Genomic DNA, 21,159 nt, shown 5'->3' with positions numbered 1-21,159 from the left:
TTTCAATATATTTTTACCTCTATTCATATAACAATACAGCTTTGATTTTTATGTCACTACCAATCGACTGTAATAAGCTGCATACTTGCCTTGAGCACAAAACGATAAGCCGATAAATCTGATCATAGAACCCTGTGTGTTGCCATACTCCGGCTAAACCACATTCAGTGAACAAACGAGCACTTTGAAAACGTGCTTCATTGAGTGTAGAACGAATTTTACAGTTTCCAAAAGTTTATTAAAATCTATTTTTTTTTTTGTTTTTTGTTTTTCGTTTTTTATAAAAATGAAAACTTTAGTTAAAAGTCCTAAAAAGCCAAACGCGAAAAGACCCATCGCTGGGCCGCCAATTGCAGTAAAGAAAATGCCGGAAGAACAGAAGGAGAATCAAACTAACAACGAGCAGCCGCAATTGAAGCCAAATGCAAAGATTTCTACTGTAAAGCGTCCCAAAAAAGCAATGGAAACAGAGACTGAGAATGCTTCACCCAAAAAACGCAAAGTCTCTGTTAAGTCGGTTGGTGAAGAGGAACAGAATGCGGAAGTCTCGGTAGAGCAGCAAAATGTTCTAAAATTTGACTTGGACAGTATAAACAAGGGTATTTTTCCCATATTTGACAAATTGAAGGGAGCTACAAGCAAGGGCACGCAGGTGTATTTAAATGACATGATTTCATTATTTCGCTTAGAGGAGGACCTCACTAAGGTATGTGCCCAAACTCATTTCAGCAAAAAGATTCGAGAAATTAATTTACAATTTTTGAACTGTCAAAAAAAAGAAACGTACATGTTTTCAAAAAATGGCGGCTATAGCGTTTGCCGTTAGGTGCAACTTGCAACGGCTAAATATTGAAAATGAAAAGCTTTAATATTTGCCCTTATTGCATTTAGCATTTAGCTGTATGCGTTTATAGAAGACAATTAATATATTACATTTATTTTAGGGCTACAATGGCACAAATCAAATAAATGTAAATGTAATTTGCAATTTTTGGTGTCAAAAAACGTTTTACCGAAAATGGCGTCTATAACGTTTGTTGTTAAGTGCGATTTGCAACGGCTAAATATTGAAAATGAAAAGCTTTAATATTTGCCCTTATTGCATTTAGCATTTAGCTGTATACGTTTATAGAACATATAAATGAAATAATACATTGAGTTTGCAAAGAATAACAAAAATGCTAAATATCTAAAAATAAATACAAATTTAATTTACAATTTTTGGAGTGTCAAAAAAAAAAAAAAAAAAAAAAAAAATGGCTGTTCTCACAGCTGCCAATAAGATTTGGCCATTCTGGCAATTACTGTTTGTCGTTTGGATTGAATGAATATATAATTCAAGTCTTACATTCAATTTACTAACGGAAAAAAATATGGCGGTGTAAAGCTAATTTGAATTCTAGAAAGTTTTCATAACATGTCAAATGGCAATACAAATTTTAGGATACAAAATGAAATGACAAATAATTTACTTATAAATGGTAAAATAATTTTAAATCTTAAATTTGTGTACTCTGAACAATATATAAGTTTAAATCTGGCTAAAATTTTTGTAATGGGCAGATGAGAAATGGTCTGACCATATAAAGTAAACTTCTATAGATGATGAAATCAACAATGTAAATATACTATCTATTGAAAGTATTTTAAGAACACTTGAAGCCTTTGATGACGGATCTGTGCGTATCATGAAATCGACAACCCTATCGAAAATCAGTTATTAAATTTTATCTCCTACATATTTGGAGCTAGAGTCTTGAAATTTTAGATGAAGATAAAACAAAAAAAATTAAAATAAAAAAATATAAAACTTTACGAGGTTTTTGTTTATACTTTTCCTTCAAAAATAATGTTTCTAAATGTAATTAAATTTCCTGAACAAATAATATTAACATTTAAGCAGAAAAGGTTTATGGCCTGTACTCTTAACTTTCACATGTAAATCACTCACACTTGTGTAAATACTGATATAAAATAAAGTGTTCCTTATAAATTAAATTAAAATTAAAAATATAAATTCAGTAAAGAATAGTGGCTTATCAAATGCATATATACAAACGATTGCCGTTATCTCTCATTCAAGGAATATTGATTTCAATAATTTTGCTTACAGCGCACAGCCACCTGTGCCTATGCCTTAAAGCGCTTGATACGCTGCACCGGTGCCGACGACATGGATACCGTGGCTACCAGCGCTGGGTATATACTGAATATTTTGAGCTCGGTGCCTGGCCTCAATCCAATTGACTTGTTGGCTTTGCTAAAACATGAACTGCCGTGCAATGGCAGCCCGAAGGGCAAGGAGGAGTCGCTGGCCGGCATTGGGCAATTGATTACCGTTTTGTGCCTCATGCAGACTGAATATTTTGATCAGCCATCATCAGATCTAATACAAGTGGTATATCCAATTTTGATTCCCAATCTAAAGGGACGCGAGTATCTGACATCAATGTGTGCTGACATTATGGGTTCCTCGTTCGCTGCGGTAAGAACTGAAATCAACTGACCATTAACTGTGCTATCAATTAAGCCTGTGTACTTATTCCTTTCCAGGTGGACGTGTCGAACTTCAAGACTTACGTTTGGAAAATTCTGCAGCCAGAGATAAATAAGCCTCTGACGGCACAAAAGCTGCACACCTTGGATCTATTAATCACAGTCCACAATCGATATCCAACGGTGTTGCCTCTAGAGCAGCTGCAGTCAATACTATGGCGCAATCAGCCGCCACAATACGAAGAGCTGTTCAATTTCTATTTGAAAGCACCAACATTGCTCAAATATACTACATATATATTGGGTAAATTTTTGGCAAAATGCAGCAATGAGCAGGCGCTGGAAGCTTGGCTCAAGCATGTTATCGAGAAGCTGCCATCTAATAACATCGTAGAGAAGAGTTGCTTCATCAGTACTCTGACGAATATAATCGTTTACATGGATGAGAACAAACCTGAGTCTCGCGTCCAGCTGAAGAGTATATTTGCCGCGGAGCCCTTGGTAACCATGCTGGTTGAGGAGCTTAGGGCTATGAAAAAATATGATAACAAGAAGAAAGGCGGCGATGCCAAGGATAAGATGCGCTTCATATGCCGTCAATTTGAGGCGGCAATCATACTATGTTTCGATCAAATATTTAAGCAGGATGACAGCAAGCTGCAAATTCTACGTCCCCTGCTGGAGCAGCAGCTGAATCTGGATATGATTGCACAAACGCCGAAATTGACGCAGACCTTGTTCACCAAGCTGTCCGCGGAGGGATTGGATCAGATGTACGATTTCTATTTTGAAAATTTCACCAGTAACAATGAGAAGTTGACTCCATCGGATCGCGAGCATTGCCTCAAGCAAATGCAAAATCTGATGCACTCTAAGCGCAATCAGCAGTTGCGGTTTTTACTGAATGCATCAGTTTTCCATCTCGACGATCAACTGAAGAAGTGCACAGCCGGCGATGCGGCCATCTTCAGTCGTCAGGCAGCCTCACGCTGCGAGGAGTCGTTGTTCAACTGTCTGGTCCACAAGCTTGGTGTGAATAAAGAGCAGTTAGAGGACTTGAATCAAGTGCTGCGTACGCTTTTGCTGCCGTTCTCACGCAAGCTATTCAAGTCTAGCAACGAGTCGAAGCTGCGCATTAAGCTGACTCCTGAGCTGCGCAAGACATGGGAAAAGGTGCAGACGGTGGTGGAATCGGATCCGATCAAGGAGACGGAAATCAAGGCATATGGCCTTATTTTCGATACGCTTATCATGTTCATTGGGATCGCAACGTTGATGCCCAACAGCAACATGGAATTGGATATAATTGATGACTTGCTCATTTGCAAGGAGAATGCAATCAAGTCGAAGTCGCAGGCTAACGAGTCCAGTGTAAGTGTATTAACAGCTGCTGTTAACAGTGGAAGGGCTGTTAGCAGTGCAGATCTAATTGAACATTGCTCTAATTCGTCTTCTTATTTTTCATTAGGCCTCCGAATCGGAGCCCTCATGGCAGTCGGTCGTAACAGAGGCTTTGATTCAATTATTGCTCCAAACGGGCAACTATTGGCGTCAATTAATCAAGTCCGTCGGCGCCACATTGATCCATCACTTGAGCAGGGATAATTTGAAGCAGATTTTGGGATTTTTGGACATCACCAAAAATCCCCTAGTGGGTAATTCGGATATCTATGTGAATAGTGATGGGGATGGTGATACAAGCGAAGATGATGAAGATGACGACGACAATGATGGCGCCGACGACGACGATGATGATGATGATGATGATGATGATGCCGACGATGATAAGGAGGCTGCTATGGATATCGATGAAGCCACCAATCTCGAAGTGGTGCGCGAAAATGTGCGCAAAGCACTGCTTGATGACGCGAATAATGATGACGATGCCAGCAGCATCGATTGGAATGACGTCGACGAGGAGCAGGGCGAACGGCTCAACAAGGCACTGGAGGCCGCCTTCCAGGTGAACAAAAAGGGCAAGGGCAACAGCCAGCAGGGTAAGGACTCGAAGAAGCGTCCACCCAAGTCGGTACGCATCACAGAAACCACATTGTTGCACTTGCGCGTACGGATTTTGGATCTGGTGGAGCTATTCTTCACATTGCAACCGCAGCAGGAGATTATAGTGGACACAGTGGTCTGCCTTCAGCAGCTCTTCAAAAATTGCAGCAAGAACGACAAGTTTCCGCCTCTGGTCGAGGCTGCCAAAAAGACGATGCGCCGCTTGATGACTGAGGATATTGTCTACACGGCACCTGAGCAGGACAAAACACCGCTATTCGATTGCATTAAGAGCCTGCTTGCTGAGCAGAGGGAAAAAATTAATCAACTGGTCATAGACGGCGCGATTGGATTGCGTGAACGGTGCACCGCCTATTTAATCAGTCAAATGGACGAGAAGGAAGTGACCGATACTCCCGTTTGGACAATGATTAATGACATTGCCATGGAGTGGTCCACTCATCGCAACAGCAAAATCTCGTATGGATTATTCGATGCCATTCTTTCCAGTAGCTGGAAGGGTATTCCTCAGCTTATGATCAGCTTCTCCACGCTGATCCCTATGACCACGACAGATACCAGGCGTCGTGCTCAAATTGCCGGTCTGATAGTGAAGCACTTGCGCCGCTTCTCTAACAAATCGGACAGCAAGGAGTTTGCACGTATGATCCTTGATAATATCGCCGACTATCAACCAAAATCCATGGAGATTAATATACATAAGCTACGCACTCAGCTTAATAAGCTGACTTCTGAAGGTTAATTTTATAATTTTACCGGGGACAAATCATTTCTTTGTTTACTACTATCCCAATTTCCAGGGGAATTTGATAATTTAGGGGCGGATTTTCACGTAAACGCTGGGGCTAACGCGGTTACGTGCTTTAAATTGGTTTAACACAAAACCAAGTGATACGACGAATGGATAAAATAAACCAAACAGAAAAGGAAAACAACAAAATCAAAATAAAAACCAACAAAAAAATGTAAAAACCTCAACAAAAAATACCAAAAAAAAAAATGTAAAAACAAACAAAAACGAAATGTTTTCAAAATTCTGAAAATGTCAATAAAAAAAATGTTTCTGTTCAACACAACAATAAATCCTCAATACTAATACAATAATAATATTGTACATTTTTTTATTTTAGCATTTGAAACCTCTTTTGATACAATTGTTGAATATATATTCCATGCAAGCGTTACGATTGTATATTGTATACTTCAAAATATTCCGAATTTCGTCATATTTGAAGCGATACCTTGTACATATATGCAAGTCCTAACTGTGGGTTTAATAGCTTTACTAAAATGTATGTAACATGCAGAAAGGGGCGTGGCAAAGCCCAATAAGTATATATATATTGCTGATCAAGGGAAAGCTGAACTGAGCCAACCCAGCCAAGTTCCTCTAGAGACTTAATGCATATTCCTGCATAACATATACCTATTATCGATAATAATCGATAATGTAGTTGTAACTGCAGCTTGACTACCACAACAAAAATTTGTAGATTAGCTTATATATACCATAGAATATCGAATTTTTAAATTGAATATATCTCATACTAACGCTATAAATGCAACGCTATTAAACAATTAGTTTTCCGCGCAGCGAATCAGACAGGGATAGCAGCATCTGGCTGAACTCTTTTAGCACGAGGCACAAATGATGACGTTAATCAAGAATAAACTAAATTGACTGACTGAAATGATTAAGAATTAATACACAGATCCCGGCATAGTGAAATAATAGTCGAAATTCTGCAGCGTCAGGCAGCCTCGGAGAAATAAACGTTCTTTGTCAACGTATTGATAACAATGGGCACCATTTTTTGATCCTTATCGCCGCGCTTCTCGATCACTTGTCCGGCAGCAAGTGTCAGAATATCCAGGATGTGATCGCTGCAAGATTAGGCAAGGGTTAGAAAACGATTTCGTTAACCCTGGCAGTGTACTGAGCTGAATTTTGGAGTTATGGAAGGCATCTTTACCTCTTCGCATGTTTCTGCACAGTGTCGCACAGCGTCTGGATGAACCAACTGCCCTGCACGCTGTGCCGTAGAGCAACAAATCCCGGCACCGTGGACATGGCCACCACCATGTTTGCCAACTGGCTTGCCGACTGCGTCGTGGCATTCACATTACGCTGTAAATACATAAAAACGGACTGCGAATGTGAGAAATTCGATTACAAACAATCTACGGTCGTCTACCGTTTTCAGCTGCTTCTCGTTCTGCTGGCAGGCCTGGATGAACAACATCTTGGGCTTGTCGTGCAGACTCTCATCGGCGCAGAGTACTTTCTTGACGTCCTCGATGCTCAGCGGTATGCTATCCGCACCGTAAACGGCGCCCTCAAATCCATGCGACAATATGCACACAATCAGCGAATCCCGGAGCACGGATCGGGCACAGGCACCGCGTATGAGGGCGATCATCTTCAAATGGTCCACGTTATCGTGCGCCTCTACTTCGTAGCCCAGCGGCGAGAAGACATCAATGAGACGCTGTTTATCCGCATTGGTGCCATTTCGTTGCGTCAACTTCTGGGTGGGTAAAAATGTCTGCGAAATGTTCACACGAATTAAAGGTTTTAAACTTTTTGTTTACAGCTCACTTACTCATTTCGGTCTTTGTGTATCGATAAGTGATATGTTTTATTTACATATAAATATGAGTAATTGGATAGTTAATTTAAACATTCTGTGAATTTCTGTTTTGGTCGAATAGCTTTTGGTGTTAACCATTTATTTTCTTTACCATATTTCCAGTCGAAATAGATTGCAAAAAATACGTTACGCACCGAAAAAAAAAAAATACAAAATGCGCTAAAAATCGACAAATAAAAGGACTTTTTGAAAGTAGATACATATTTATCGATAGGCCAAACAAATATAACAATCGCTAAACTTTTTAAATATGCATTTAAAAATTCGGATTCAAAAGGCTAATCTTTTATATATTAATAATTATCTATTTCAAATTTACTGATAACTCGATTTCTTACTCACCATTAACTCCTCGCTCACATTGCGATGAAAATTTTGCTGATTGATTATGAGCAATATTCCAGCCCTATCCCGATGCACTTGTAGAGCATTGGAGCGTCGCTGCCTACTGATGCTAGATGATGGAGCAGCAGGTGCAGTGCAGGGCGCTGGGCCTGAAGTTTCAGCTAGAAAAGGAGCAGCTCCTCCTGCACTTGGAGCAACTGGAGTACTTTCCAAATCGTCCGTGTCGTATTTGTTCACGGGCGAATGGCTGCTGGACTCGTTGGCGCTGCTGTTGATCGTTTGGATGAGCAGCGTGGCCAGGGAATTGAGGTTATTGAACTTAAAGTACTCAATGAGCAGCTGCACATCGCTGCCAATAGCATCGATGTCGCCCAGGCGCAGATGATGACGCGTCAGCCAGTCGAGCAGAAAGATCTCCAAGTACGAGTAGTCATAGAAGCGCAAGGGCTCATCATGCTCGCCGGAGATGCGCCTCCGGGCCAGCTTATCGTTGATGTCCAGGACGAGGCGCCCGCTCTGCGCCACCGTCAGCTGTTCGCAAACATTGTACAGGGCCTTCAGCAGCGGATGCACGTGCAGCGTCAGCTCCAGGACATGGGGTAAATAGTGCAGGCGCAGCTCAGCCCAGCAAAAGCCCAAATTGCGGAGCACTTGGCGTGCGTTAATGATGCAGAGCGCCTCGATCAGATGGCCACGCCAGTTGGCCGGATTCGTCTGGGCGTACTGACGCAGTAGATCACTGTGAAGCTGATCCGCTGGCGGTGCTCGCATCAGCGCTAACAGCCTCTGCAATATGTAGGTGGCTAAGGCGTGCTGATCTCCGAAAAGTAGAAAGGCCAGGGAAACCTAAAAACAAATGTCGTATATAGAATATGAATTATAGAGTTATAGTATATATGCTTACTTTTTGTGACAAGTTAAGATCACGTTCGATATAGGGCAAATCATCCAAATGCAGATTATCAAGTTGAGTCTGCATTGCACGAGCTGATCGGGGGAAGTCCAAAAACTCAATGATGTGGAGAGCAGCAGCAGCTGGCACAGCTTCGGACCGCCAGGGCACGCACACGCATACAAACGTGCGCGCGCGCACTATATTGCTATTTGTATCGCTTAAATGCAATTAAATGCATTAACACGGCCTGCATTTGCTCCAAAATGTTACCAACAAAAAAAATAATAAATCCAGCACGCGATCACGAAATGTGACCTTTGCTAAAATCTCAAATCAGCGCATATGGTCACACTCTCACTATCGATTAGAGCTGATCGGTTTCACTTACAATTCCAATACAACTACTACAGTTCTTGTGAGCGCATACAGCTCATCCGATGTAAAAGTGAAAAATATGCAACTGCAATCAAGTTTATGAATAGTATTTATGCTTACAATAAACTCTAATTAAAGTAAAAACAAATTCAACACGCTATCGAATTGTGCACCCCTGTTCTATACCGCAACTCACACGGTCACACCAATCTTATCGGCAATCATCTATCGATTTCGATTGCATTTCAAATAAAATATTAAAGTTAGAATCTTGCCTTGACTTTTCACTCAAGTCAAAAAAAGCAACTTATGTACTTATGTACTTTCAAATCAATGTTCATTACTGTGTTACATGCATCGCAGCAGGACAATTTTCAAAAAACAAACAAAAATATTCCCAAAAATAAAAATAATTATTATTTGTATTGAAGCACAAAAAGTTATATTTAGCAAGCGCATTGATATAAAGAGTGGTCTAAGCCTATGTCTAAGGTAAGATAATGTTATCTGCAATGCTGACCACCTCAACCCAAATACCGTATATATATATATCAACTTGTTTTGTGTATATCAGCATAAATCAAGATTTCTGCATAGGTGTCATAATGTTTACACAAATTTGCGGAATTCTTTTCGCAACTGTGCTGCCTATCGAAAGACCAAATTTCACCAGGGGCAGCGATGGCAATGCTGCCAAACATGTAACTTAAAAACTAGTGGCGCCAAGCCTGTAAATTCAATATCGACAATGCTACAGTCCAGATTTGATATAACTGATACGACATATATATTGCCATTTTTGTTCATTGGGAAAATCAGTTGCAAGCGTCTCGTAGAAACGTCATGCTAAAATTTGACATACAAAATTGGGCTCAGTCAGTGTTGCCAGCTTTTTATAGAAATAAAACTATATACCAAAATTCACCTCTAGAGCTTGCAGCCCTGGTTTGTGTCCGTGGTATACGATTGCACTTTTCACGAATCATTCAAGTAGATATTGTTGAATTGTTAACAACGCTCATGTTGACGAGTTTTTAATTATTTAATGTATTTGTTATTCTGTCTATGAGCGAAACAGAGAGAAAGGGACAGACATATACAGAGGCCAGGGCCACAGTCAGAGAAAAAGAGAGCGACAGCTTGCATATAATGTACAAAAAAAAAAAAAAAAAAAAAATGAGAAACAAGAAATAATTATTTCTCATACAGATATACCACATATATATAAATATATACATATATGCATACGATAAATGCTATACGTATATGTGTGTTTGCACACGCATATTGCGCTATAGCCATATGTATATGTGTGTATGCTAGTATATGTACATATATATATATATATATATACCTTCACATATTTTATATACATATATGCATATCTATTCACCTACTGTACCACTTCATTATGTAAGCAGCGGGAACTCTACGACGCCAAGCGAGCAAAAGCAGAAAAAAAGAAAACGCAAAAGCAAAGCAAACAAAAAAAGACAAAAATCAACCCAAAAATGGGAAACAACAATCGACAAAACCAAAATATAACCAACAAAGCAACGAAATTGAACAGAAATGTTATAAACCATTAATAACTGTAATTTGTAAATGTTCCGTAACCACAAACCACGCCCACGCTGAAACGTAAGAGAAATTGTTCCAAAAACAACAACAAACAACAAAAAAAGCTAGCACAAAACTATATTTTTCAAATTTTTCGCAACAAATTCTTGTTCGTTTTTGTTTTTGTTGCCAACCACGCCCGCATTTCCCTAGTCAAACAACAATCCAAGAAGAGAGAAAAAAACAGCTTAACGCAAAGAAAAACTAACAAGGAATTCTCCCCATTTTTCTTTTCTTTACAATATTAACTTTAACAAGAAAAATTTCTTACGGGGCCCGCTCTGTGTACATGCGTATACATATATACGCACATACATACATGCATTCGCATACATAGCATATACACACACACGGGCATGCATTTGTGCATGTTCATATGAAAAGGTACACAGCGGCCATTGCTGTAGCGTTCTTTTTTCGTTCGTGTGTCATGCGGGGCGTCGCATTACATACAAACACATATACACACACTCGCCCGCTCACTCACAATTTTTTTTACAATCATAGTATATAGAGACGAGCAGCGGCAGTAAAGAAAAAAAACTTTCGCCCAGCGTGGCTCTGAAAATGTGGCAACTTGTAACAACAACAACAAAAGCGACAAGTATAAAGTGTAATTTTTATAATATAATTTATAACTGTTATTGTATCTGTATCTATATATATATATATGTACAAATGCATATCAAATATGCATTTCGAACGCTTTAGCCAAAACACACACACGCGCACACAATCAGATGTACGCTCGCATTCACACTCGTGTGTATTGTATGTACGTGTGTCACGCATTTGCGTTTTATGCTTAGGCTATGCGCGCAAGCGAGACAACATGATATGTCAGCCAGAATGGAGAGCGTGTCAGAGCGGCGCTTACTGCTTGCGCTTACACATGCTTGTATGAATGCGCCTGTATGTGTATGTGTGTTGTGTTAAAGGGGGCTACAAGAATTTTGCAAAAATATGTTATGCATGTATGTATGTATGTCATTTTTGTATTTTTTTTGCTGGCCTCAAAAACGTGCATTAAACATATTTATATATGCATACATACATATACATATATACAAACAAATAACAGTTATATATAACGGCGTTAACTGCAATATGCTAATGCGTAAATACGCATTTAATAATGCTGTTTAATTTAATTGAGACATTTTTATGAATCAATCACATAAATATTGTACATGTTGTATGTAAGCAGATTTCTTCCTACCTCTCTTTCCCTCTCTTTATATATATAGTATATATATCTATTTGTAAGGCCAAGCAACAAGTGTCTGTGTGCGTGCATAATGTTGCTGGCAACATTCTGCGTTTAACAGGGCTATGTTATGTGCTAAGTGAATGGAAAGCTAAACTGCGACTATGAAAGTATGCATGCTGTGCAATAGTGAATGTGTGACAAAACATTGCTTACACATCACGCGTACGTGTGTGTGTGTGGGTTTGTGTTTATGTGGTTTAGTATATGGAGCGTTGTTTCTTCATGTAACTTTTTTTTTTTTAATATATATTTTGCTTTTGATGTTTGTGCCTGCAATGATTCGCTTCGACTTAGCAACATGTTGCTTGCCAATGAGGCGAGCAACATGTGTATTTGCCGTACTGTGGTCAGCGGTTCGTTTGAATCTTTATGCATATGCGTCCAATATATAATATATGTCGAATGTTGTGATCGGACCTGCTCCTGGCTTAGCTAAATCCCTCGATTAAATATCTCTTGCAGTATTTTTCGCTCAATTCGAAACCTAAACGCAATATGTCATCCGTTGTGGCTGGCGAAACGCCATTAATAAATCTAGCCGAAGATCTCGAGGATGGCGAGATCGACGATGATGATGATGAGGATGAGCAACAGCAACAAAAGCCGCCGCTGCCGCAGCAGCAGCAGCAGCAAGGTCAAATACAACAACAATCAAAGCCAACGGCCTTTAAGGGCTGCGGCTCCAACGATGAGGTCCAATTTGTGGGCATTGAGCGCCTGAACGAGAAGCACGACGATGACGTCATATTTCTGGGCATGGCCAGCGAAACGCCAAACCCCAACAATAGCAAATCCAAGAAGCCACGCCCACTCGAAGGTAAACATCAACGGGATTTGCTTATATTTATTGCTCTGCTCTGTCACGCCTTTTCTAACTGCGCCCCCTTTTTCCAACCCCAAACACCCCCACCATCCTCTCACAGATGATCATGCGGTCAGCATTGAAAATGCCATTGCCAAAGCGCTCAAGAAGGGGGGCATTGAGCCGCCCCTGCCCAAGCTCAATAACAGCAACAACAATAACAGTGACGCCGACAGCGCTGCCAACGCCATCGGTGACAGTGGCAGCGCTGCCATCGGCCTCGATAGCTCGCAGCTTGGGGGACAACAGCAGCAGCCGGCGGCAAGTCGCAGCAGCCGTCGACGCAAGCGCAAAAAGGAACGCGAACGCGAGCAGAAGAAAGACAAGGAACATCAGGTAGGTCGTTGCCTTAAGCTAACGGTGCCCTCTCGTCCGTTGGCCCCCCGCCTTCTAATGTGTGCTAAAGCGACGCTAATTCCGCCTTTCGCTTCGCTTTCGCGGCGTAAATCGCAAGGCGAATTGAATGCAATCGATTGGTTTGGCAGCAAACGCGAGGCGAATTCAGCAATAGCAGAAACGTTAGAAATCCACTTCGCCAGCGACAGCACAATAGAGGCCTGAAGCTGGGCCAACTCAGTTAGTGATAGGCAGCATATTAGTGTATGTGTATATGTGTGTGTATGCACTCTGTAATTGTAAATTGGGAGAAATTAACCAGAATTCATATGCACATCATGTTTGTAGGGAATCTATTAATATTTAAGGATGGCAGCAATTAAATACTCTGAAATTGTTGCATATAATGAATATATATATTATTTTTGTATACAGGGTATCTATTTTATATTTCTGATGTATATTAATTTTTTATACATATCTAATATAATATTGAATATAAAAGAAATGATATAGAACTGCCCAGTAACTATGTACATATATACATATATCTTTACTTCAAAAATTTTATATACCCAATTTAAATATATCTGAGTTCTAAATAGAATTATAGGGTATTTTTGTGCTGCTAATTTTAAATATTCAATATTAAATAATACCTAATATAAGGCCCCAAGTACAACATTACATGATTGAAAGCAATGTGTATAGGGTATATTTTAGTAAGATTCATAGGATATCTGCCAATCGACTATGTAATGTCTCTTCAACTTCTTGGCTTAGTATTGGACAACGTCCTCAAAAATATCAAATAAATGAGTGCACATAATAGATTTACAGGGTATATTTGTACAGTGATGCACTTGCAATACCCTTTATAATGAGGAAGTATATATGTATAAGAGAACAATTATGAAAAAAAAAATGATACCCTATAGCAGAGAGCAAGAGGTATATACCATAGGTAGAACAGCTATTTACATTTACAGGGTATCCATTGTAAAGGGTATCCATTGTAAAGGTGCAAGCGATGCACCTAAAATATGAGTAACTATATTTACTGACAACAAAAAACGGGGTATCTATGCTACTGATACATAACATAGGCAGATCAGCTAACATTTACAGGGTATCCACTGTTGTACTATGCATGATGGAACCCATAAAGCTTATATGCAAGTCCGCCTAGCATATGGACACCCCATAATTATAGGGTATTTTTGTAGTCGTGCTTCGATACGCAACTCTTTCGCTCTTCTTCGCAGAAACGTGCGCGCCGCGATTCGATGGATGACGGCGGCGTCGCTGGGGCCAGCGACGACATGGAAATGGACGAATACGAAATGATGAATGTGCGCGGCGGCAGCCCGCCGCCAGGTGGCGCCACAGGCGGCTCAACCAATGCCGCAGCGCTCCGCTACGGCAGCGACTGGCCAGGCCTGGGGGAGGAACCGAGCTACGAATCCCCGCCAGAGAGCTACAGCAGCTACGACTCCTACTCGGACGACGAGGCGGCCAACGTGGCGGCCATTGGCACTGCGCAGCGTCGACGTCACCGGCGTGACCGCGAGAAAGATAATCGCGGCGGACGCAAGCGACGGGATCGGGAGCGCGAACGGGATCGAGATCGTGATATGGATAGACGGCATGATGGAGGCTTAGCCATGGGCGGAATGGGCAGCGGGGGATCCGGTCTCGGTGGAGGATCTGGCATGGGTGCGGGTGGCGGAGGATCCGGTGGTGGTGGTGGAGTCGGTGGCGGCAAGCGCAATCGTCGCGACTCCAACGATGACAAGTCACGCGAGCCGCGCAAACTGGAGCTGTGCAAGTTCTACCTGAAGGATTGCTGTGCGAAGCGCGACAAGTGCAGCTACATGCACAAGGAGTTCCCGTGCAAGTACTACTACCTGGGCATGGACTGCTATGCCGGCGAGGATTGCCTCTTCCATCACGGCGAGCCGCTGACCGAGCAGCTGCGCAACATTCTGCTGAAGCACATGGAGACGGCGCCCAAGGAGATCCTGGGCGATTTCAAGCGCATCTCACGGGACATTGCGCTCAACCAGATGACGCGACGACATGAGCAACTGTGCGACCAGTACAACATGGACAATACGTGGACGACATTGGCCAGCGCCGGCATCAGTCGACTGCAGGATCAGCAGCATGCGGCGGCCAAGGCAGCTGCCCAGGCGGCCAATCAAGCGGCCGCCATTGCTGCGGTCAATGCCAATCTGCAGCAGCAGCAGCAGCAGCTGCAGCAACAACAACAACAACAGAAACAGATGCAGCAGCAACAGCAACAACAGCAGACGACAGCAGCAGCTGGAGCAGCAGGAGGAGGAGCAGCTGCTGGTGGCGTGATACCCTCGCTGCTCGACATGGTGATCAACCCGCCCCTCAACCTGAATCAGGCCGACTCCAAGCCCGAGAAGAAGCGCAAATCGCGCTGGGCCGAAAAATCGGGCAGCAAATCAGGAGCGGAAAAGGGAACGGTAGCAGCAGCTGGATCGGCAGCTGTAGCGGAAGCAACAGCTCCAACGGGATCGGGATCGGGCACGGTATCGGGAACAGACACAGGATCAAGCGCTGGAGCAGGAACAGCTGCTACGGCTACAAGCCCCGTTGCGCCAAGTGCAGCCGCTGCTAAGCCCCTGCCCGCCCACTTGGATTTGGTGAATCTGACGCACGTGCTCAGCGCCGAGCACATGGCCAAGCTGAACAAGCTGGGCATTACGAATCTGGAGCAGATGCTTCAGGTGCCCTTCGGTCAGCTGACCGAGGTGGGACTAACGCTGTCCGAGCTGGGTGAGATCCAGCGCAAGGCCGAGGAGGCCAAGCCTCAGTCAGCAACAGCAGCCGCCGCACCGACGACGGAGACCAAGTGAGCATGCCCATTCTAATCAGCTTAATAGGGTATCTATTAATGTATCCATTCCTTATATGTATCCATGGCAGAACCAGTAAGACGGATCAGGACTCGAGCAACCTGAACACCGTTCTCAGCTCGAACAGCAATAGCAACAGCAATAACGGCTTCATCATGGTCGACTACACACAGTATCTGAAGGATGCCCATGTCAACTTTCCAGGCAGCGATCCGCGTAAGTAGACGACCTGAGGAACAGCTTTTAAAGGGTTATCTATAAAGATGGGATTGGTGTATGTAGAGTTGTATGATCTTAACAGCTACTTAACATATAAAGCTAACAGTACGCTGTTTACAGTGTGTTATGCTGTTAGTCTGTTAATACCCAGCAAGCATTTTTGCGTTTAACAGAGCATAAGTTAGTCTTAAAAGACTCGCGCGATGATTGAAAACAGTCATATGTGCGCTCATTTTCTGATCATAAAAGACTGTTCTGTCGGGAGAAAATGGTACCCTACCCGCGACTCTTCTTGATGAGTCGTTTATAACTCTTGTTTTTAATCATAAAAGAGTCTTCCACGAGTCATCTTTTAATCATAAAAGTGTCTTCCACGAATCATCTTTTAATCATAAAAGAGTCTTCCACGAGTCATAATTTAATCATTTTTTGACTCATATTCGATTGAAATTTTCAATAATTTGCAATGAAAAGAATTTTTTTCTTGATATAAATTTCATTTAATATATCTATATTTTCTTAAAAAATAACAGCAAAAAAAAGTTAATTGATACAAAACAAAATATAGAAATTCAAAACAAAAAATAACAGAAATAGAAAGTATGTTTTATATTATTCTAAGCGCCTACGCTTTGCCAGTTTGTCATTGGCATGGACAAAATGCTTTTGTAGCACCGTATGTAAATCCTTATCCGTGCATGTAAATTTTTCATTAGCAATATCTAAATGGGAAAATATTAATTAATAAAAAATATTATAAATATTTTCCAAAATAATACATACTTTTTATTACGGCTATAATGTAACACCTTTCTGCTGATGGTTTAATTTTTGTCGCCTTCCAGCTGTATTCGGAAGCTACCTTGTCCGAAAAAACTTTTCTGATCGCAGCTCTAACAAAATAATAGTTTATATGCTTCTCTTTTGGCCACTCGACGTAATTGTTTGACTGACATAATCACCTTTTTATTTGTATTTGATATAATTGATATAATTTATTTGTATGCACTTCGCACTTGCACTTCACTTGCACTTTCACGCTCGAATGACAAAATTTGCACATTTCGGCTTGTGCTTAAGAAAAAGTACCGTTTAACTTAGATATAAGCTTAGATAAGAATCGATTTTCGATCAGCCAAGCGAGCAGAATATGATTGCATAGGAACAAAGAAAAACCAAGCAATGATCATATTTTAATCACCTGCATGCTCATTTGGCGATTGCTTTGCATTTCGTTTTTGTATTTTAAAGTAATCATACTTTGAGCATATGGAAGGGTCATTTATGAGTCTTCTTTCGATCGCCCGGGAGACTAGTCGTTTTTTAATCGTCAAGGGGACTCAAAGAAGACTCATCAAGACGATTTCTGTTAAAACAGTCTTCCAAATGCTTGCTGGGTAGTGATGTAAAATGCATACAATATGTTAACCATACAAAGCTAACAGCGCGCTGTTAGCTAACAGTGATGAGGCTGTTAATAGCTCTCTACTATTTTTCTATAAAGCAATGCTGTTAACTAACATTTGTCATTCTCTTAACATTCATTGAAACTCCTCTTCTTTGTTTTCAGTGGACGATGATCGCGAAGAGGACGACGAGCAGCTGGTCATCGACGATGGCAACGAGGAGGAGGAAGGCGACGAGTCTGAGTCGGACGCCAAGTCAAAGAAATCGAAACGTGCCAGTGAGGATGAGGAGAAGAAACCGTTATCCCAGTCGGACATCGACGAGGATGCGCCGCCCCTGCCATCCGTGTTCGATCTGCCCACCTTCATGAGCAACATGCTCGGCCAGAAGTCAACGCTGGCGACAGCTGCAGCTGCCGCGCCGGTTGCATCGTCGCCCAGCACACCGGACCCGCACCGGGAGAGCAGTCCGCCCGCATCGGGCAGCAAGTCGCCGGGGTCTGGAGGCGGACTCTTTAATAAGCTGATATTTAGCTCCTTCTACAATCCATTCAGAGCGAACAGCGGCGACAATGCGGCGACTGATGATGGCGAGAGCCATGATGCGAATGCCACTAGCGACAGCTACAGCTTCTTGGATGCCGTCCACTATTCCAATTCGAATTCCCGCTCCATGACGCCAATCCCGACGCCCGAGCCGGGCTCGCAATCACCCAAGGGACTGGGCGGGGGCGGGGATCAGCTTCCCGCTTCGAGTGCCTCATCGCTGGGCGCGTCCGATGCGACGACCGTCTCGCTCTATGCGCGTCGCTCCATGTACGACTACGAGCCGGCCAAGGCGGCGCTGGAGGATGCGCGCGCGAATGCCCAGAAGCGCGAACGGGATCGCGACATCGATATGCGACTGCCGTTCGAGCCGATGAAGCACTACTTGCCCGCCACCGAGATCGATGCGGCCATCTTCTCGCACATCCCGATACGCTGGCAGATGCAGGAGGTGCTGGTGGAGCCGCCCTGCTATTCGCAGCTGCGTCAGAGCGCCAGCCACAAGGAGCAGCGCGAGGTGCGTGATCCGCGCGTGCGCCGCATCCTCGGCCTGCCGGAGCTAACCGACGATGCGGCCGGTGGCGCTAGCTCAATTCTGACCCGTGGCCATGGCAGCACCAGCTTCAGTACGGCGTCTGGCTTCTCCACGGAGCGTCGCGAGCGCAAGACGAGCAACTGCATCGCCTCGCCCGATACTCAACGGTTGGAGTCGACGCCCAGTTCGCCGCCGCCGCCTGCCGTACTAACTTCATTGCCCGCCATGAATGTGCCACCGCCCATGACTGCAGCCAACGCCTCCACATCTGGCGCCGTTGCCGCCGCCGCCTCGTCCGGCAGTGAGCCAGCCGTGGCAACTGGCGGTGATCCGCGTCGCACTGATCCGCGTCGTGATCCGCGCCGAGCGCATTTAAATGTCAGCAGCGCCAACGTTTCATCATCGACATCGACATCGACATCATCATCATCATCCGGCTCCGGTACCGGTACCGGCACCGGCACCAGCTCCGGCTCCGGTTCCGGCTCCTTCAACGATAGCGGACGCCAGATCTCCGAGATACGCAATCTGCTGCAGAGCTCCAACTGGTACAAGCAGCTGGGCAGCAATAACAAGATCATGGTGAATCAACAGCTCGCCCTGGTCTTCACCGAGCTGAAGAAGTTCCATCAGCAGGAGTCGCCCAACAAGATCTTCGACGTGAGCTTCATCGTGAGCAACCAGACGCTGCAGCAGATCTTCGCCAAGCTGCACATCTACATCGATGACAACGGCCTGGTCGTTCAGCTGCCCGAGGAGCCGCCCCAGAATGTCGCCTCGGTGGTGGTGCCCAACTTGCCGCCCATTCTGCCCAACATGTCCCAGCCCCCGCCGAATCTTATCCAAATGCTCCAACAGCCCCCACCCAATGTCGGCCGAATGATGCCCATGGGCATGGGCATGCCGCAGTTCAATCAGCCGCCGCCCCAGCGCTCGAACAGCATCCTGGGCATGCCGCCCCACGGCATGGGTGTGGGCGTGGGCGTGGGCGTGATGAACAACAATCCGTTCAATCCGTTCGCCGGCAACAATCTGAATCTGAATAATCTCAACAATCTGAACAACCTGAACAACTTGAGTAACCTCAATATGAATATGAATATGAACGGCATGAATAACATGAATAACATGAACAACATGAATGGCATGAATATGAACAACCTGGGCGTGGCGTTCAATGGCGGCGGAGGCGGCGGCGGCGGTGGTGGTGGCGGTGGCAATGGAATGCCTGGACCAGGACCGGGACCAGGGCTCGGGCCAGGTGGGCCGTTCAAGAACTTCGGACCGGGTGGCAACAATCAGGGAGGCGGCCGGCATTTTATGGGTAATCGGAATCGGGGAGGCGGCGGCGGTCATCGCAATCGCAACTAGATGGAGATTCTGATAATACTGGGAGAATACTGTTCTCATTGAGAAAAAGAAAAACATTCACCACACACATACGAAAAGAGAAACAAGGGACAATGCTCGAACAAACACAGAAAGCTAAAAATACTGGTAGAAAGCCGACGAATACTGGGCAGGAGGCGAACATACGTGTATGACAGAATAGTGGGAAAAGATCAAACGTTAATATGCACACAAAATACTGTGCGAAAATACTGGGTGCACTGCAGACCCTGAAAGCTAGAAATACTGGTAGAAAGCCGATGTTACAGTATGCGACAAATACTGGTCAAGAAGCAACGTTCCGAATAGTGGGAAATGAGCAAATGTTCATGTGTGCACAAAATACTGGTGAGGAAGCAAATGTGCATGCCTGAGAGAATACTGGGAATGCTATAAAATATGCCCGGTAGCAGTCCGGAAATAAAGCAACAACACGAACAACAACTGCAAATACGGCTTACCAAAAGCCGTTAATGTATGCGCCCCGTTGCCTTGCAATAAGCCCTTCAATGTAAAAAGACTTGTAGCGTTATGTTTATGTTTATCAATGAACTGCCCAAATCAGCCCCAGCCCCAAACCCCCTCGCCCACGCCCACGTCCCTGTTGACCTCTGAAATAAGACATACAACAGCCCCTCCCACACCCATATGCCCCGAATCCACACACATACACACACACACACACTAGGATATGGAAAGCAAATGTTACATTTGTATAGCTTTATCGGTTTGTTGCTATTTTTAGCTAATACAAAACAAAAATCGGATTTGGACTGCTATGTAACTGTACATTATAACTATAAAAATTGTTTTTTTTTTTTTAGCATAGATATATATATATATATGTATAATTAATATATATGCAGACTATTTTTTTTCTATGTTGATAAGGATACTCTTATATATACAGATAAATATATATATAGCGCCTACGTACTGATACAAACTCAAAAACATTTATATATTAGTCGTTTGTTAACGATTGTAAGCTTAGTCGTAATTGTAGTAGTATTCAACAATCTGTAGCATACGAAATAAACGTAAAGTTTTAAGTATTATATATGTATATGTATATGTATATGCACATGTATAGGTATGTGTGTATATATTAAAGAAGTCTGAAATGTGAACTGCTTGCATTTGTTTAATCCATCTACAAAATGTAATTTTGAAAATGCGCGCGCAATGACGTGCACCGTTTGCTTAAAGATCAGTGTTGTCAGCTGTTGAACTGCTGACAGTGTGGCAGCAATTTAACTGACTGAACGCGGCGTTAACAGAAGGCATACTGTGCGTTTACAGGC

General features: G+C 43.2%; 3 protein-coding genes across 6 annotated transcripts; 2 read left to right on the top strand and 1 right to left on the bottom strand.

Moving 5' to 3' along the window:
- Positions 1–153: 153 nt before the first annotated feature.
- LOC6585044 (myb-binding protein 1A) lies at positions 154–5,470 on the top strand. Its single transcript, XM_002010648.4, has 4 exons — positions 154–706; positions 2,114–2,485; positions 2,554–3,867; positions 3,965–5,470. Exons 1-4 carry the CDS (start codon positions 287–289, stop codon positions 5,258–5,260), a joined length of 3,402 nt encoding a protein of 1,133 aa, XP_002010684.2. The 5' UTR covers positions 154–286; the 3' UTR covers positions 5,261–5,470.
- Positions 5,471–5,597: 127 nt separating this feature from the next.
- On the bottom strand, positions 5,598–8,727 carry LOC6585043 (caspase-8). 2 transcript variants are annotated; one of them, XM_002010647.4, is made up of 5 exons: positions 8,419–8,721; positions 7,512–8,360; positions 6,714–7,064; positions 6,492–6,646; positions 5,598–6,402 (listed from the first exon to the last, which is right to left on the bottom strand). In XM_002010647.4, the coding sequence occupies exons 1-5, from the start codon at positions 8,491–8,493 to the stop codon at positions 6,270–6,272; spliced, it is 1,563 nt and encodes a 520-aa protein (XP_002010683.2). In that variant the 5' UTR covers positions 8,494–8,721; the 3' UTR covers positions 5,598–6,269. The 2 variants fall into 2 exon arrangements, 1 of the variants encoding a protein (XP_002010683.2); XR_004364530.2 differs by lacking the exons at positions 5,598–6,402; positions 6,492–6,646 and adding an exon at positions 7,122–7,254 and having other exon boundaries at positions 6,972–7,064; positions 8,419–8,727.
- Positions 8,728–9,252: 525 nt separating this feature from the next.
- Positions 9,253–20,915, top strand: LOC6585042 (protein suppressor of sable). 3 transcript variants are annotated; one of them, XM_032732547.2, is made up of 6 exons: positions 9,253–9,276; positions 12,137–12,491; positions 12,598–12,872; positions 14,138–15,756; positions 15,831–15,976; positions 17,550–20,915. In XM_032732547.2, the coding sequence occupies exons 1-6, from the start codon at positions 9,268–9,270 to the stop codon at positions 19,835–19,837; spliced, it is 4,692 nt and encodes a 1,563-aa protein (XP_032588438.1). In that variant the 5' UTR covers positions 9,253–9,267; the 3' UTR covers positions 19,838–20,915. The 3 variants fall into 3 exon arrangements, with proteins under 3 accessions (XP_032588438.1, XP_032588439.1, XP_032588440.1); XM_032732548.2 differs by lacking the exon at positions 9,253–9,276 and adding an exon at positions 9,758–9,935; XM_032732549.2 differs by lacking the exon at positions 9,253–9,276 and adding an exon at positions 10,009–10,425.
- Positions 20,916–21,159: the final 244 nt, after the last annotated feature.

The sequence above is a fragment of the Drosophila mojavensis genome, unplaced genomic scaffold (genome assembly GCF_018153725.1).
Source record: "Drosophila mojavensis isolate 15081-1352.22 unplaced genomic scaffold, ASM1815372v1 contig_136, whole genome shotgun sequence".
NCBI classification, from domain to species: domain Eukaryota; kingdom Metazoa; phylum Arthropoda; class Insecta; order Diptera; family Drosophilidae; genus Drosophila; species Drosophila mojavensis.
Note: the sequence above shows the minus strand (reverse complement) of the source record. Positions and strands in the feature narration are given on the sequence as shown.